The following is a 17,905-nucleotide window of genomic DNA, read 5'->3' on the forward strand; positions in this document are numbered from 1 at the left end:
GCCTGGCAATGATGTAAAATATAAATGAAAAGGGCAGACATTCTAACTTACAGAAACTCCAATTATCTGGAATATACTCTAAAATAATTATTCTAAAACATATACCTTTCACATTTTATTAAGAGGCAGAGAACCAACCAAACTAAAACTTAAGATTTAGGGCCAAGACAGACCTTAGAAACATCTTGTCAAAACCCTTCATTTTATAAATGAGGAAAATGAGATTCAAAGACAGTTTGATCTGAGGTGTCACAAATAATAAATTAGAGATGAATCTAGCTTCTTCTTACTTCAAATCCAATACTGTTTCTACTACTTGTCTGTGGCATGGATGGATAGACAGACATAGTCATGAGGGTAATGCTGGGTTCTCAAAAGCAATGCGAGGAGATTCTATGTTATATCAAGCTGTACCAAGATGGCAATGGCAAAGTGACAGTTCTCCAGAAGCACCCAAGTCACATAAAATAGCTGCTCACATTTACATAGTAGTTTTGATTTTATTTAATAATTACATTAATCATGCCATGTTATTCCTCAACAACCCTGTGAGCTTGTTCAATTCAGTTGTTTTTCAGTCATATCCATACTTCACAAGACCACTTGGGTTTTCTGGAAAAAATTACCTAACTGATTTGCCCTCTTTCTTCTCCAGCTCATTTTAGAACTAAGGAATTGAAGTGATCAGGATTAAGGGACTTGGTTAGGCTCACACAGCTACTAAATGTCTGAGGATAGCTTTACACTTTCTCCCAGAGTCTTCCTGACTCCAAGTCTAGCCCTTTATTCATCAAGCCACCCACCACCTAACTGTCCAATTCAATAAGCTTTATGCATTTATATTCCTGTACTACAGAAGAAATTGAAACTTGCCCAGCATCATACAATAAGTACCCATTTACTGACTTACTCTTACTCACTCTAAATTCAGCCCTTTATCTGCCATAAGTTCCTCGAAAGGAAGGTCACCAGTGGAGGGGGAAAGCACTAGATCTAACTTCTCCTTTACTCATACAATTCCTTGATGATGTCTTTTACTCTTTTTCTTCTTTAAAATTCTTCTCTAGTTATGAGTTACAAGTTCATCATACTTATCATAAGATTCTCTATCACTACTTCTGTATACTCACCTTAGCACTTCAGAAGAAGCAGTACTTCTCATATCACTGCTATATAACAAAATCGGTAAAACTGTCCAAGGAATATACCAAATGACTAGCAAAAGATGGTTTAGTTAATCTTCATAAAATAAAACAACCTTAATGTTACATACAATATTTCAATCTCTTATCCTTTAGACTAAAATTTAGTGTAAGCTACCTTGCCAAAATCTTTTGAAGCTTTTTTCCCTCCTGCCTCCACAACAGTCAGGTCCAGTGAAAAGACCAAAAGAATGACTCACTCCTAGATAACTGTTCTACAATAGTTACTGGGACATTCTCAAGAGCATACTAATGATGGCTGAATTGTTTTATAAGAATGAGTCTGTTTCATAGCCAAATTAGATTCCAAAGGGTTTCTCTAGTTTTAATATTTGTTTTCCCTTTTTAGCAACTGTTGTTTTTCCAAGCAATTGAAAAAGAAAATTCAACTTGCTTACAAAATTGGGACAGAAATGTTTTCTCTAAATTTCTCAATACCAATTGTTTCATCAAGTGTATATTACTGGAGGGCTTAAATCATTAAACTCTCAAATAATTTTAAACTAAAGGGCAATTAACTTTAAACTGTAATTAACTGGAAGGAAGAAAAATTCATCAGAAATAGAACAAAGCCAAAGGTGAATGCAGTATTTTTAATCACTATAACATCTTTAACTATTAAAAGATTAAAGCCATACTCAGTTTATTCTTTGGCAAAGAGAAAAATCTTTGACTTTGAGCTATTTCAACCAAGGTAATCCCACTGACTCTTTCTAATTCACATTGAGTAGTCCTAAGGCATAAAACTGATTCATCTTCTACTCTTCCACAGCTTCAATTACTATATCCACCAAAGAAAACAAAAAATTTCAAGCTAGCTATTCTGAATCAAGCAAGCAAACACACACACACACACACACACTTCACCAGAAAAATATTTTCCACAATTCATAAAAATGGTTATTGTAACTAATAGTGAAAGAACTAGCATCTGAACTTTTGTTTAATCAATAATAATTTTGTTTATGGCAAATTACCAAAAAGGGAAGGAAGGAACAATGGATAAAAAGCTGGCCTTGAAACCAGAAAGACCTGAATGCCTTTTCTATGTCTGATACAGGACTATGGGCAGGCACTTGTAATTCTCTAAAGAACTCTTTGAAAATGTGTTAACCTACACTGGTAGAGAAGTTTTCTCACTTAGGAGTGATTTCACCAATGAAATCACAGATCCAGTCCCTAAGCTCAGTTCTAACAAATTATTATAAAGCTGTGCTACAGAGTGGGTAGAAAGCTAGCCACCATAAGGGGAGATACAAGATATAAGTCTTACCTCTCTTACATGTACCAGACATGTGAATAGGAGCACCTTTGGTGGCACAGTGGATACAGAGCTAAGCTTGGAGTCAGGAAGTAATTTAGTTGTTTACAGCTGTTTCCAACACTCCATGACTCCTTTTAGAGTTTTCTTGGCTAAGATAAAGGAATAGTTTGAAATGTCCTTTTCTAGCTCATTTTACAGATGAGGAAACTGAGTTAAATAGGCTTAAGTAACTGCCCAGGGTGACATAGTAAGTGTTTAAAACTGGATTTGAATTTAGAAAAGGATTTTTACTGATTCCAAGCCCATCCAGGTGCCCTGGAGTCAAATTCAGCCTCAGATCTTTAATAATTCTGTATGATCCTGAGCAATGCACTTATCCCAGTATGTTTCAGTTATCTTTAAAATGGGAACAACAATAGCATCTACCTCCCAAATAAAATAAGATAATATTTATAAATCAAAAACACTATGCAAATGCTAATTACTGCTATCATTATTATTAACCTTTCAATGCCCCCAAGAAATTCTTTCAGTTTCTAAGATGCCAAGAAAGGTCAGAACACATTTATGGAGAGCTACCTCATTGGGAATTTCCCTATACCAAGAAAATTACTTATCTGGTTCAGAAAAAAAGCAATATAGATTATTTTAACATACAAGGATATTATAATCTTAGCCTAAATTTCTAAAGTTAAAATTATTTATCAAATTTATCTACAGAACCTCTGGCCAACTACCCAAGTCATAAAGCTCATGCATCCACCTTATCTATCACACAACAGAATTAATGGCTAGCTCCTATATGATCCATGTTATAGCATTATTTATTTATTTTTTGCTCTTTTGAAAAGAAAAAAACACAGACTTTTGTAATCAGCTTGATCTTTTTACTTTTTTTTTTTTTACAAATATGTATACTACTACACTAAATTCTATTTTAATTAACTATTAAACATATTCTTTCAACATACCACTCAAGCTCTATTCTATTGTCTGTGTTGAGACAATGACTGTTGTCATATCTGAAGATCAGCCCAAAAAAAGTCTTGAATAGCTTCTCACCAAGGGGCTGGTCATCGAGTGCTAAATTTTTCAGAAATGATAACTTATTAAATACAAACATATTTTGTTCGTCATTAAAGGAAAGCATATCCATACCAAGGGATTTTTCAAAATTAAGAAAAATCAATGATATGGATATTCTCTATTCCCAATCTATTGCTCATTTGCTAAATCACATTATATAAGAAGCAAAAACAGGCACCAAGTCCAAATTTATTAAAAATCCATAACCATAAAATTTCTTTCTTCTCTCTCTCTCTCTCTCTCTTAATAAAAGCATAGCAACTAAGCATTTAGTACAGAAAAAATGGATGAAATATACTTACATTGGTAATAGTCACTGCATTTTTATCGTAGTATTTCTTTTTTTCATATTTATCCCTGATGAAAAATTCCACAGCTCTGAAAACAAGTAACTTAAGGAAAAAATAAGTTATGTAGCAATATCTATTTCTTTATTTTTTTTGCTCTTGACCCATGTTAGCAAAGTCTACACAATCATCCTTAATAAGAATTTCCCTCTCCCAGACCTCTGAAGCTTTTTCATACTATTCCTATACTCAGAATTCACTGTTCTCCCCTTAGCATCCTATTTTTGCTCTTGCAAGAATTTTTATTTCCTTTTGAAAGATTTTCCTAAGCTACAAAACTCTCTGAACCTAATACCCATAAGAAAATAGCTTAGCTTATAACACAGAACAAGAAAAAACAACACTAGAAAGCCTATTATAGAGCATATTTAGTTTTTTACTTTGGTTCTCAATGTAATGTCACTCAATGTGTCAAACAGGGTATCTCTGTGAATTAGCATAGTCATAGATAATCACTTTGCTTGCTAGGTTGGAAAATGAGAAAATAAAGCAAGTAGAATTATGTCAGTGTTGCTTTCTTTCACTTGTTTGTTATTATGGTCCAATTTAATTTAAATAGAATATACTGAGCCTTAAGTGATTTGCCCCAGTCATTAATGTCTCTCGCATACAATCACCTTATATTTATTTTATATATAATTGTACGACCACATGTTGCCTTTGCAAGCAAGGATAATTTCATCTTTGTCATTATATACCCAGTATCGTTTCCTAAATTAAATCTTGACTAAACTAAAGACTTCTGAGATGAACTACCCTTATAAGTGGATTCTCTATTTTTTTCTTTATTACCATAGTCTGATATATCTGTCCTAAAACTTCTCTTCCCGGATCTCCTTGGGTGCCAATTTTCATCAAAGCATGCAATGGACAGACTGACAAAATCTGAAACAAGCATTCCCTTATAGAGGCAGCTAAGTGGTACAGTGGATAGAACACCAGCCCTGAAATCAGGAAGATCTGAGTTCAAATCGGATCTCAGATACTTAACACTTCCTAGCTGTGTGACCCTGGGCAAGTCACTTAACCCCAACTGCCTCAGAAAAAGAAACAAAACAAAACATTCCCTTATATGAGAAAGAAAACAATAATCTACTGAGGAAGCATTTAGCATAGTTCCAAGCTCATATATAAAATGTTTAACACTATTTGACAATTATAGTAAAAAAAAAAAAAGCAAAAATTAGAAAGTAATGTTATACCTATTAATCCAGTAAATATGACTGGTGAAAGCCTTCTGAGGTACACAGACTCAAGAATACCTTAAAAACCATTTACTCAGACAACTAATGAACATTTTTTTCCCACAGTTTAGGCAATTATTATATGGTAGAGATACATTTAAAATTATCTTGTAACTATTAATTTCCTCTGAAAATTGCCATCATATGAGGGATTCCATATGATTCTTAGGCTTTTGTTAGCTCAGGGTTGTTAAATAATATTTGCCAATTCACTACTGTTATAAAAAAAAGCTGTAGTAGTTAAGAAGTATATAGATGGGTAGTCTTTCAAATCCAGTATTTTATGAAGCAAAGTTTGTAATAGGGAATTAAGATTTCTTTTTCTTCACAATATAAAACCATAAGTTTACTCAGTATTATGCCTATGGTTGCTTTCACTTACTTCCCAAAAGAACATTATATCCAGTATTAAAAATACAAAGCTCTGAAATAAGAAATACTTCACTTTTTTAAAGAACTAAAAATTCAAAGCACATTTTACAAATCTTTTAAGATTTGAGGAAAGAATAAAGACCAATATTTTATCTTCTGAAAATAGAAATTAATGACAAATTTAAATATTGAAGTATTATCTGATTTATACTATGTATTAAAATTTTAAAGTAAAATCCATTGTTTCTCTTTAAAAAATATTTGTTAACTCTAGAAAATCCCTGGTTGATTTCACTATTATTTTAAAAAATAAGTATGTCTTATTCATAAAATCCAAAATAACAAAGAAAAAAGAACAAACATGCATGTATACACATCTACATGTGCATACAGAAAAATATTTAAAACCTTATTTGAACTGTTTATATTCATTCTATTTCAAGTTCTGCAATTTCTGTATATTTCCTCCTACTGTTTATAGTTCTAAAAACATATCTGTACGATTTTCCTTACACAGTATCTTCCATATCATTAAATGTCTACTTAATGAGTGATAACTAATTTGAGGGGGAGAAAAAATTCAGGAAATATTTTATCTTTATTGCTCATTATACAAATATCAAATCTCAACATAAATCAACACAACAAAGAAATTAGAAAAGTGACACTATAACTCATCAGGAAATAACAATAAAGACTAGCTTTTCCACAAATATTTAAATGTTCTGGTTATATAACTTGAAGTTTAAAAAAAAAAAAAAAAAAAACCCTTTTCACAATGAAAGTAAAAGGCACTCAGTAGAGCAACCCTTTTTTTCCCCTCCCTTTCTTCCTCTCCTAAAAAGACCTATAAAACCCAGAGTTCAAATTTATTTTTAACAACACATTTATTACATTTACACAGACACACACACACACACACACACAAACATTTCTGCTTGCACTACAGATACTTCGCACTTTTGAAGACAAATTACCATCTACTCCCACAGAACATAATATTCCATTTTCTAGGCACATACTACTAACAGTAGAACAACTTTGCAAAGCTCAAATAACCTCAAAGGAGAAGAACTGCTGATTAGCTCTGCTGCACAATAGATCTCATAAAAATGAAGTAATTAAAGTTTATAGATAAGACCAAAAATCCTAATAATGAAAAGCTTAATGTAAAGCTTTATCATTTGTCATGCACTAGTACATGCAGCCTATAATTAACCACATCCCACATGAGAAATTACACTTTCACAGTAGCTTTTGCATGACTTTTGAACATTATAAAGCTTTTAAAAAGTGACAAATCTTGTTAAGTTTACAGGGATGTCCCATATTATGCTAGTTAAAGTACAACAGTTTAAGTCAGTTTGCCTCTAGTTGCCTCTAGGTATATGGGAAGCATTTAAACACGATGAATACCACACTTTTGTGAATAGGAAGACTAAGAAATCTGAGAAATTACTGATGCCTTCCTACTGAAATATAAACTTCATCTCTTGGTTTTTTATGTACGAGTGAAGTAATCACTAAGAGAAATAATATTGCTATGTCAACCAAGCAAATTCCAAAAACTTTTATAGAAGCACATTAAATATGCAAAGTGGAGGGGAGAAACTCAGAGAAGAAAAGCACTGTTTAAGTTAAAGTCATACAATTTTAAAACAGTCCCAAGGTCAAAACAGCAGCAATCATCTTTTATACTATCTAACTGGCCACAGTTAAGTTTATATAAAAAGAATTTTTTTTCAGTTGTTGCAAATAACAACCACTAAGTACATTTTGTAAATAAAAAGAATCTTTGTTTTGTAGAACAACTGAAAACATTTTTTAAAATAATACTGTGCTTAGTACTCTCCTTATAAAGCTAGGAATATCACCTTAAAGTGATTTTGAAGAGTTTTATCATTTAGAAAGAAGAAAACACCTAGCCTAATACTATTCTGTACAGAGCTGATACTTCATAAATATGGTTAACTGAATTGAAATTAATTGGAAAATAAACAAGGTTTATAAAATGACAACCAAATATCTGAAGGGATATGACATGATTTTAAAATAAGAACTGCAATGGAGAACACTAAGTGAATGAGAAACAAACATTTTACAGTTGAATCAAACTCAACTACAAACAGTTCCCACTTGACTTGGAAAACTATAAAATAACATTACTTATGTTGTATTGTGCATTTATTTTGTTGAACATTTTCCAATTTTTTTAAACCTGCTTTGGACCTCACTTTTTTTTTTTTTTTGCAGTGGCCTAGGCTTTGAGTTTGATATCTCAGCATTATATTCAAGTAACCAAAGAAATAATACTATTTATTTCCTAATACACATGCACATAAACACACGGAGACATAAACTCACATATGTGTATACAATTGCACAGATAGGTAGATAAAATGAATCTACTTTACAAAAATGAGTTTTAAATTTATTCTTCATAGTAGTCTAAAAAGGTTTTTAGGGAGGAAATGAAGAATAAATTGGTAAGTCAATCAATAATAATATTTATTAAGTGTCCATTAGGTAGTAAGCACTGTGCTCAGTGTTGGTGATACAAAAAGAGGCAAAAAATAATTCCCGCTCTCAAGAAGTTCAAAATCTAAAAGAGATAACAAACAAATATTCACAAACAAAATATATTCAGGATAAATAAGAAATAATTAACAGAGAAAAAACATTAGAATAAAGAAGAGCTGAGAAAAGCATCCATTAGGTGACAGGATATTAAGCAGGATTTAAAGGAAGCCAGGAGGTAAAGTTATAGAAAGCATTCCAGACTTAAAGGACATTAAAGAGAAAATGCCCAAAGCCAAAAGATGAAAAGTGTTATTCAAGGTGCAGTTAGTAGACCAATATTACTATATCAAGAGCATGTGGCAAGAGTAAGGTATAAGATAATTGTATAAATGTGTATGCATATATTGGATTTAACATATTTCTACAATGTTTAACATGTATTAGCCACTTGCCATCTAGGGGCGGGCATGGAGGAAAGGGGGAGAAATTGGAACACAAGGTTTTGCAAGGGCTAATGTTTAAGAATTGTTCACGCATATATTTTGAAGAATAAAAAGCTTTAATGAAAAGGAGGAAGAAGAAAAAAAAAAGATCAAGATATAAAAAAAATAGAAAGGTAGGAAGGGGCAGGGTCATGAAAAGCTTTGAACATCAAACAAAAGATTTTGTTTTTGATCCTGAAAGTGACAAGAAGTCATAGGAGTTGACTGAGTCAGAAAGTGACATGATAAAATATGCACTTTAGAAAAATCACTGTTAGCTAAAAGGAGATTGGATTGAAGTAGGGAGGGACTTGAGGCAGGGCAACTCACCAGCAGGCTATTACAATAATCTAGATATGGGGATTCTGCACCAAAGTGGTAGCAGTGTCAAAGGAGAGAAGAGGATATATTTGAGAGATCTCATAAAAGTAAAATCTATAGGTCTTGACAACAGAGGGATGAAAGATAGTGAGGAGTTAAGAACAACACCTACAATATGAGCCTAAGAGAATTCCTTAAGGAGGAATATCAATAGCAAAAAGAGTAATGCAAATTGCCGTATATTCATAAATAAAAATCAACGTCATTTGTCTTTTGTTGTACTACAGTGACGTATGTTTGTACAAATATAATAATTTCTTAAAGCAGATGTCATTTTTAAAATGATAAAAAAAAAAAAACCTGCTGTCATCAAATCTTTACAGTTAATAGTGGATATCTAAACTGGTGTTGCATATTATTAATGCTATAAGAATATTAAAAATAGTTCCTGAGACCCTCCTAAAAACTAATGTTAGTTTCATTCTTTGAAAAACAACACTATGATAAAATCTCCATCTTTCTAAAAACTATCAGATAAACCTTAGATAAGATAAGCACATTAACAAATGTTTTAATCATTTAATAAGCCAAAAGGATACTGGTCTGTTTGGGGCCGTCGAAAGTTCTCTGGAAGGTTAGCTTCATACAGCATTCTTGCCTTTGTATTTCCCATATCTTGCATGCACTGAAATTTAAAAATTTAAAAAAAAAAAAAATTGGTCAGAGACATTTGTGTTTCATAAAAAAGTAATTTTAAATTAAAACTATCAAATTTATTTATTACATATGGTATATTTCTAAATAGAAATAACTTTTAGCTTAAAAAGTTAAATATATATACCCATCTCATAACTATATTTTGTTTACAAATGTTTTCATGTAGAAAATATCATCATATCCATATATGTTGTAAACTAAAAGTATTTGAGTTTTGGGCCATGGTAATTTAACATGTTCACTGAGATATATTTCTACACATTTATAAGAAATTCATAAGACTCAAAGAAAAATATAAATCAGTAAAACCTTTTTCACTAGTTTTAAAATATTTGCTAGATCTTGCAACATTTGTATTCAATACAAACTAAGCAGTTATCTTCATATCTTGTCCCGAATTATCTAAAGATATACAAAGGCAAGGGGGAAGGAAGAGAGGTCAGAACCCCCTCCCCCAAGTTTAATATTTAATGAATCAATAAAATTTAATGAATCAAGTTTAAACACAAAGACATGAATAATTTTAAAATTCCAAAGGATTCAAGTAACATCTCTATGAAGATGATTCTAAGATTTGTCTTCTAAACTACAATCTTACATCAGCAACTGTCTATTAGATTACTTGAACTGAATGATTAGTGTCTCTGTAAGTGAATTTATTACTTAGGGTCTCCAAATCCTCCTTTTCTCCCCAACTTCATTACTGCTGGCAAGAGTTCTACCATCCAGTTCCAGCTTTTTAAACTATGGTTCTCAACCCTATATGAGGTTTTATAAGTGAATGTAAGGAAATCATAGCATAATGACTTATCAGTAAATGTTTGATTTGTATACCTATTTTTTATACCTATATACATGGAGTCATGTAAAAATTTCTCAGGTGAAAAGGGGTCTGACAAGTGGAAAAAGTTTAAGAAAACCTACTCCCAGTGACTCAAGTTAACAACCAACATGGAAGTCCAACCATTTGTAATGCTTCAACATCTCTTGTGTTGCCTCATCTTTCCCTATGACATCCAGTATAAAATATTCTGTAGCTTATAAAGCCCTACACAGAGTACTATTACCTTCCTGCCTTCTGGTCTTCCTGTACTTTTACTTTCTTCCATCTGTTCCATATATGGAACAGGGGAGAGGGGAAGAGAAGCGGGGGAAGAGAGAGAGAGGGAGAGAGAGGGAGGAGAGAAAGTGTGTATGTGTATGTGTGTATGTGTGTGTGTGTGTGGTTATTCCTTCCCTATTGCAATTTTCCCCATCACAGTTCCAACAAATCTCAGGTCAGTTTAAGAAATTAAATAGGGTCATTCTCTAATTGATATACAGTCAAAGGATATGAACAGACAATTTTCAGATGAAGAAATCGAAACTATTTCTAGTCATATGAAAAGGTGTTCCAAATCATTATTGATCAGAGAAATGCAAATTAAGACAATTCTGAGATACCACTACACCCTTCTCAAATTGGGTAAGATGACAGGAAAAGATGATGAATGTTGGAGGGGACGTGGGAAAACTGGGACACTGAAGCACTGTTGGTGGAGTTGTGAATGGATCCAACCATTCTGGAGAGCAGTGTAGAACTATACTCAAAAAGTTATCAAACTGTGCATACCCTTTGATCCAGAAATGTTATTACTGGGCTTATATCCCAAAGAGATATTAAAGAAGGGAATGAGACCTACATGTGTAAAAATGTTTGTGGCAGCTCTTTTCATAGTGGCTATAAACTGGAAATTGAATGGATGCCCATCAATTGGAGAATGTCTGAGTAAATTGTGGTATATGAGTGTTATGGAATATTATTGTTCTGTAAGAAATGACCAGCAGGATGAATACAAAGAGGCTTGGAGAGACTTACATGAAATGATGCTAAGTGAAATGAGCAGAAGCAGGAAATCATTATACACTTCAACAACAATACATGAGTATCAATTTTGATGGAAATGGCTGTCTTCAGCAATGGAATCAAATCAGTTCCAATTGTTCAGTGATGAACAGAACCAACTATACCCAGAGAAAGAACATTGGGAAATGAGTGTGGACCACAACATAGCATTTACACTCTCTGTTATTGTTTGCTTGCATTTTTGTTTTTCTTCCCAGGTTATTTTTACCATCTTTCTAAGTCAGATTTTTTTTTTTTTGGGTGCAACAAGACAACTGTATAAATATGTATACATATACTGTATTTAACATATACTTTAACATATTTAACATATATGGGACTGCCTGCCATCTAGGGGAGGGGGTGGAGGGAAGGAGGGGAAAAGTTGGAACAGAAGTTTTTACAAGGGTCAATGTTGAAAAATTACTTGGGCATATGTTTTGTCAATAAAAAGCTATAATAATAGTAATAACAAAAAGAAATTAAATAAGAAATTTTTTTGGAATTAGGCAGAAGCTACAAGAAAACACATGAAAGCCAGCAGACAAGACAGAAAAAGTTCATAAACTCAGAAATGCATTATGTGAGTGTATGTCTATATAAAATACATACATTATATAGTTATATGTTATCAAGGGGGAAAAAAGGGAAATCCATGAAGCTGGAAAACTTCTTTTTCTAGTACAAAGAGTGCCTCCCCTCAAAAAAATGCAGATTTTTCAGATTGAAGGGGCTCCATGCCTTTAATCTCCATGATATGGAAGAGAGAACAGTGTGTGTATGTGTGTGTCCATATATCAATGTTGCACATAATTGCCTCTGTCAAAAGAATGTGAGCTCTTTGGGAGCAGGATTATTGTTTTTGCTTTAAGCATAATGCTTTACATGTAGTTAGCAATGAGTAAAATGCTTGTTGAATTGACTAAGAAGTGGGCTTTAGTTGATGTACAGTATTTTAGCTTTGCAAATATATATAAACCAGCTTTTTAAAATCATTGTTTTAAAAATATTTGATACAAAAGATATTTATAGAGCAATAGGAATCAAAGAAATATATCCAGAAATATATTTATAAAACAAAAGTAACAAAAAAATTTTTTTTAGCTAAATCAATACTCTAAAGTTTTCAGCTGTAGATCTATAATTCTATTTGTTGTATGAAGCGGAATGAGAAAAAAATTTTAATGACATTTCATTGTATTAGCAAGTTGGTTAAGACAAGATCATATTTTGCACGTACTATTCGCTGACATAAGACAAATGAAAATAGCCTTCACTAAATACATGAAGAATCATTTCTTAAGGGGAAAAAAGTCTAATACAGAATTTAACTCCCTTAATGTAACTTAATGTTTCTAGACTAATCATCAAACAGTAGCTAAATAAGAATCCATGAGAAAGTACTTTGTAAATTATAAAACACGATACAAATTATTATATTTGGTAGGTAGAACACTCATGACAGAAGATAAAATATACTAAACATAACCAACTCTAAGATTTACATCCATTTACTATGCTGAAAATAACCTCATATTTGGCCATCAAAACAGAAAATAAAAATAATACTGCTCGATATATTTTTATGGTAAATACTGAGAACATTATGATTAATATGACTGCAAAAAGTAGCATTAGGATGTCAATTTAGGATTGAAGAAGGGTTATTGTTTGGCTCCTGAGCTTAATCCAGAAAAGTTAGTTGACTAATTCGCACTGCCACATGTATTACAACATGGGTATGACAAATCAAAATTACTAAGTCTTGATATGAAAAAACACTTGGTTCATAGTAATACAACTATGGCAACATGAGCCAAAAGGGTGATTAATTAAATCTCTATTTTGTGGAAGAAGAAAATATTAAGTTATATGACTTGATCATATAATTCATCAATAACAGAAAAATTGAACTGTTATTTTTCCAATTTCTTAGGCATTCTGTGACATTCTACCTTTCTATAATGCAATTAAAATAACTAAGATTTAATAAGAAAGATTTCTTCATTTAGTCTTTTTATTACCACCACTCTGTCCCATCACTATTCCAAATTGTCCAATCTAAAGCAAAGCCCTCACTTCTATAAACTACTTTCTTTAAAACACAAATGACAAATCTTGGCTGCTTCATTTGGGGGTAGGGATAAGAGATTATCAGGAGGTAGAATAATTTTCTTAAGAGCTAGAAGGATCTTAGAAACCAACTAGTTCCAGGGTAGTACATCGAAAGAAAATTGGATGACTGTCTCAGCAGTCTGGAGACCTAGATTCAAATCCTATGACATTTAATAACTATGTATCATCAGTCAAGATATTTAACTTCTCTCTCATCTTTAAATTGGAGAATAGGGTTGAATTAATAGCCTCTGTAGTTCTAGATCTATGATCCTATGATTCCTATATTTTTTCTTCATCTCTGCCAGACTATACCTTCTCTGTAATAAAGAATACTTCCTGTCCCCTAAAAACTGACAGAGTAGCAATTTTATACAATGTATACAACATCCTGCCAAAAGGATGAAGATTATTTCATTATGAGATCTATAAGACAACAGGCTCAATTCTTTAACTAGAAAAGAACTAAGAAATTACTCAGCATACCATTCTATCTTTTATTTTACAAATGAGGAAAGTGAGGACTAATAACTTCTCTATATTAACTCATAATAATTACCTTATCCATATCATCTTACATAATCGTCATATTCACTTTATGAGGCAGACACTGTCATCAACTCTATTTTACAAATGGGTAGAATCTGTAAAGTCTTAACTAAGACTAAGAAAGATTTAATGATTTGTCTGGGGTCACTCAGATATTAAGACTCAGGCCCATGTCCTAGAAGAATTATAACAGAAAAGCAAGGGATAAAATCCAGGTCTTCTGACTTAGTCTGCTTTTTATAACATACTGAAAATCTTTAAATATTGCAAATATTAAGTATTCTAAAATTTTACATGCAGGGTAGGAGCCCATAAAAGTATTTTCTGTTGTATAATCAGTAAAATGTTAGATTTATTTTTCTCTTAGAACTTCTGTTCCCCAAAAGAGGAGATAATTGTTAGAGGTTTGTTGTTAGGAGACCAAAAAAGTTGCATGCTCCTGGAAATTAAAGATACAATTTCCCCAGTAAGCTGAGGAAAAAGCAGATTGGTTATAGACAAATAGGGCTGATAAATAGCATGCATTTACTTTGGAACAAAAAGTAAGCTTTTCCCCACATTTATCTTCAACTGCAAGCCTCTTTTTTCTAGCAGTAAGGGATTTGAGTTATGAGTAAAGAACTGACTATAGGAGATACTAGTTTAATTTCTGAGAACTAATCCACATGGAATAATCTTCTCAATTTTTAAGTGGAGAAAAATATTAAAAATATTGCTTATTCCTATTCCTCCTACAGAAAGAGCATACCTATACCTCTGAGAATAAATTTGGCTTCTATGTTTTAACCAAAAATATATGCTAAAGAATAATCCAAACCTTGGAATTTCAAGATACTAAGAATTCATTTCCATAAGTCACTGTCACTTGATTAATTATATCAGAAGTCAATGTCATTTAATTATCAACTTTAACTTCTTCATGCCTGGAATATAGCATAAAACAAAGGAGAAATTCCACTGTATTAAAATCAAACAAATGTTCTGCTATTTCTTCTGCACTACAAGTATCTTCATTAACTTATGCAATAGTCATAAATAAAGCACCTTTTATATGCAAAATATTGTAGTAGGCACTGGGAAGACAGACAGACAGACACACACACACACCCACACACACCCACACACACACCCACACACACCCACCACACAAGAATTCCCTATCCATGTGTCCATCAATTGGAGAATGGTTGGGTAAATTATGGTATATGAAGGTTATGGAATATTATTGCTCTGTAAGAAATGACCAGCAGGAGGAATACAGAGAGGCTTGGAGAGACTTGCATCAACTGATGCTGAGTGAAATGAGCAGAACCAGAAGATAGCTGTACACTTCAATGCTGTATGAAGAGGTATTCTGATGGAAGTGGATATCTTCAACATAAAGAAGATCCAACTCACTTCCAGTTGATCAATGATCGACAGAAATAACTACACCCAGAGAAGGAACACTGGGAAGTGAATGTAAATTGTTAGCACTACTGTTTATCTACCCAGGTTACTTATACCTTCGGAATCTAATACTTAATGTGCAACAAGAAAATGGTATTTACACACATATATTGTATCTAGGTTATATTGTAACACATGTAAAATGTATGGAATTACCTGTCATCGAGGGGAGGGAGTAGAGGGAGGGGGGGGATAATTTGGAAAAATGAATACAAGGGATAATATTATAAATAAATTAAAAAAAAAAAATTTCCTATCCATGAAAATAATCTATAAGAAATCAAGTCCACTTTAGGTGAAATATAGATATACAGTAGAGAATAATAATGAGATAAAATGGAAAAGATAAATTATAGGTTTTCAAAACAACACACTAAAGGACCTTTGAAGGTTTCTGAGAGGAGTAGAACAATTAGAGTAATACAATGGGAAAAGTGTATTTAAAGAAAAGTGAAAAGAATAGATTGGAAGGAAGAAAAATGAGAGTAGGAATAGTTATGGGACTATTAAAATACTTTAATAAAGAAGAATACCTAAACTGGGGTAGTTACAGTAAGAATGAAAAGGAGGGTATAAAAGAAGCTGTTCACATCTAAACTAACAAAACTTGGCAACTAAATGAATGCATAAAGTGATATATAGAGGAATCAAAGATCACTTTAAAAATGCCAAAATGATATTCTTAAGCACAGGTTTAACCAGATCATTCTTTTGCTCAATAAACTTCAGTGGCTATCTATTATTTGTAGGATCAAAGATAAATTCCTCAAAGTATTTCATGAGCTAGCTTCAACTTGCTTTTGTGGCCTTATTATGTAGTACTTGTCTTCATGTACTATTTGCTCAAGCTAAACTAGCAGCAGACATCTTGCCATTCTTCACAGATAATACTGTTTCTTCCATCTCCATGGCTTTGCAAGAGCTGTTCCTCATGTCTGGAATGCACTCTCCTCATTTTTGCCTCTTAGAATCCCTAGTTTCAAAGCTCAATTCCAAAACCATCTCTCCCCATGAAATATTTCCTTGTAATATCTAAGCAAAGTACTCTTGAGCTTTTGTTCTTCCACATGAATTTTGTTAATTTTTCCCTAACTATAAAATAATGTTTTGAGAATTTGATTAATATGGCACTGAACAAATAGACTAATTCAGGTAGAATTACCCTTTTTATTTTATGAGCTCATCTACCCATGAACCATTGATATTTTCCCAATTGTTTAGATCTGACTTTGCGTGAAAAGTGCTTTGTATTCATATAATTCTTGGATTTGCATTAGCAGGTAGACACTTAAATATTTTATTTTGTCTACAGTTATTTTAAATGGATTCTCTTTCTATCTCATGTTGCTGGGCTTTGTTAGTGACATATAGAAATGCTGATGATTTGGGCAGGTTTATTTTATATTTTGCAACTTTGCTAAAGCTGTTAATTGTTTCAAATAGGTTTATGGATAATTTTCTAGGATTCTTTATAGGTTATCTGCAAAGAATGATAGTTTTATCTCCTCATTGCCTATTCTAATTCCTTCAATTTCTTTTTCTTTTCTTAGTGCTAAAGCCAACATTTTTAGTAAAATACTGAATAACAGTGGTGATAATGGGCATCCTTATTTCATCCCTGATCTTACTGGGAATGCTTATAGCTTTTCCCCATTACAAATAATGCTTGCTGATGGTTTTAGATAGATGCAGCTTATCATTTAAAGGAAAACTCCACTTATTCCTATGCTTTCTGATGTTTCTAATGTGTGCTGTATTTTGTCAAAAACTTTTTCTCCATTTGTTGCAATTATCATATGATTTTTGTTAGTTTTGTAATTGACCTCAGGAAAACTACTGGCAACACTGACCATATCCATAACAAAACTAACAGAAATCATATGATAAACGAATGAACCAGTCCTGCATTCCTGGTTACTATATTATATGGCGACACTATATTATCCTGCTGATAAGTTGCTGTGATTTCTTTGCTAATATTTTATCTAAAATTTAGGGAGATTGGTATATAATTTTCTTACTCTGTTTTGGCTCTTCTTGGTTTAGATATTAGTACCATATTTGTGTCATAGAAGGAATTTGGCAGGACTCCTTTATCTATTTTTCCAAATAATTTACACAGTATTAGAACTAATTGTTCTTTAAATGTTTGGCAGAATTCACTTGTAAATCTATTTGGCTCTGGAGATTTTTTTTCCTGAGGGAGTTCTTTGATGCCTTATTCAATTTCTTTTTTTAATAAATAATTAAGTAAAACTCAAGAATAAGATAATTAATTTTTTAAAAATTAATTAAAAAAAAAAAAAAACTACAAAGGATGCTGGTCTAGCAGTACCAGACCTAAATCTGTAT

At 32.2% G+C, this 17,905-nt stretch overlaps 1 protein-coding gene across 5 annotated transcripts in view; it reads right to left on the reverse strand.

The window, feature by feature from the left end:
* SMAP1 (small ArfGAP 1) overlaps positions 1-17,905 on the reverse strand; it is a 187,139-nt gene that overhangs the window by 82,757 nt on the left and 86,477 nt on the right. For all 5 annotated transcript variants that reach the window (XM_074310560.1, XM_074310563.1, XM_074310562.1 and 2 more), the window contains exons 3-4: positions 9,438-9,523; positions 3,855-3,930 (exon numbers count right to left, since the gene is read on the reverse strand). In XM_074310560.1, coding sequence (XP_074166661.1) covers positions 3,855-3,930; positions 9,438-9,523 — 162 coding nt within the window. The remainder of the gene's footprint in view (positions 1-3,854; positions 3,931-9,437; positions 9,524-17,905) is intronic.

The sequence above is a fragment of the Sminthopsis crassicaudata genome, chromosome 4 (assembly GCF_048593235.1).
Source record: "Sminthopsis crassicaudata isolate SCR6 chromosome 4, ASM4859323v1, whole genome shotgun sequence".
In the NCBI taxonomy this organism is placed as follows: domain Eukaryota; kingdom Metazoa; phylum Chordata; class Mammalia; order Dasyuromorphia; family Dasyuridae; genus Sminthopsis; species Sminthopsis crassicaudata.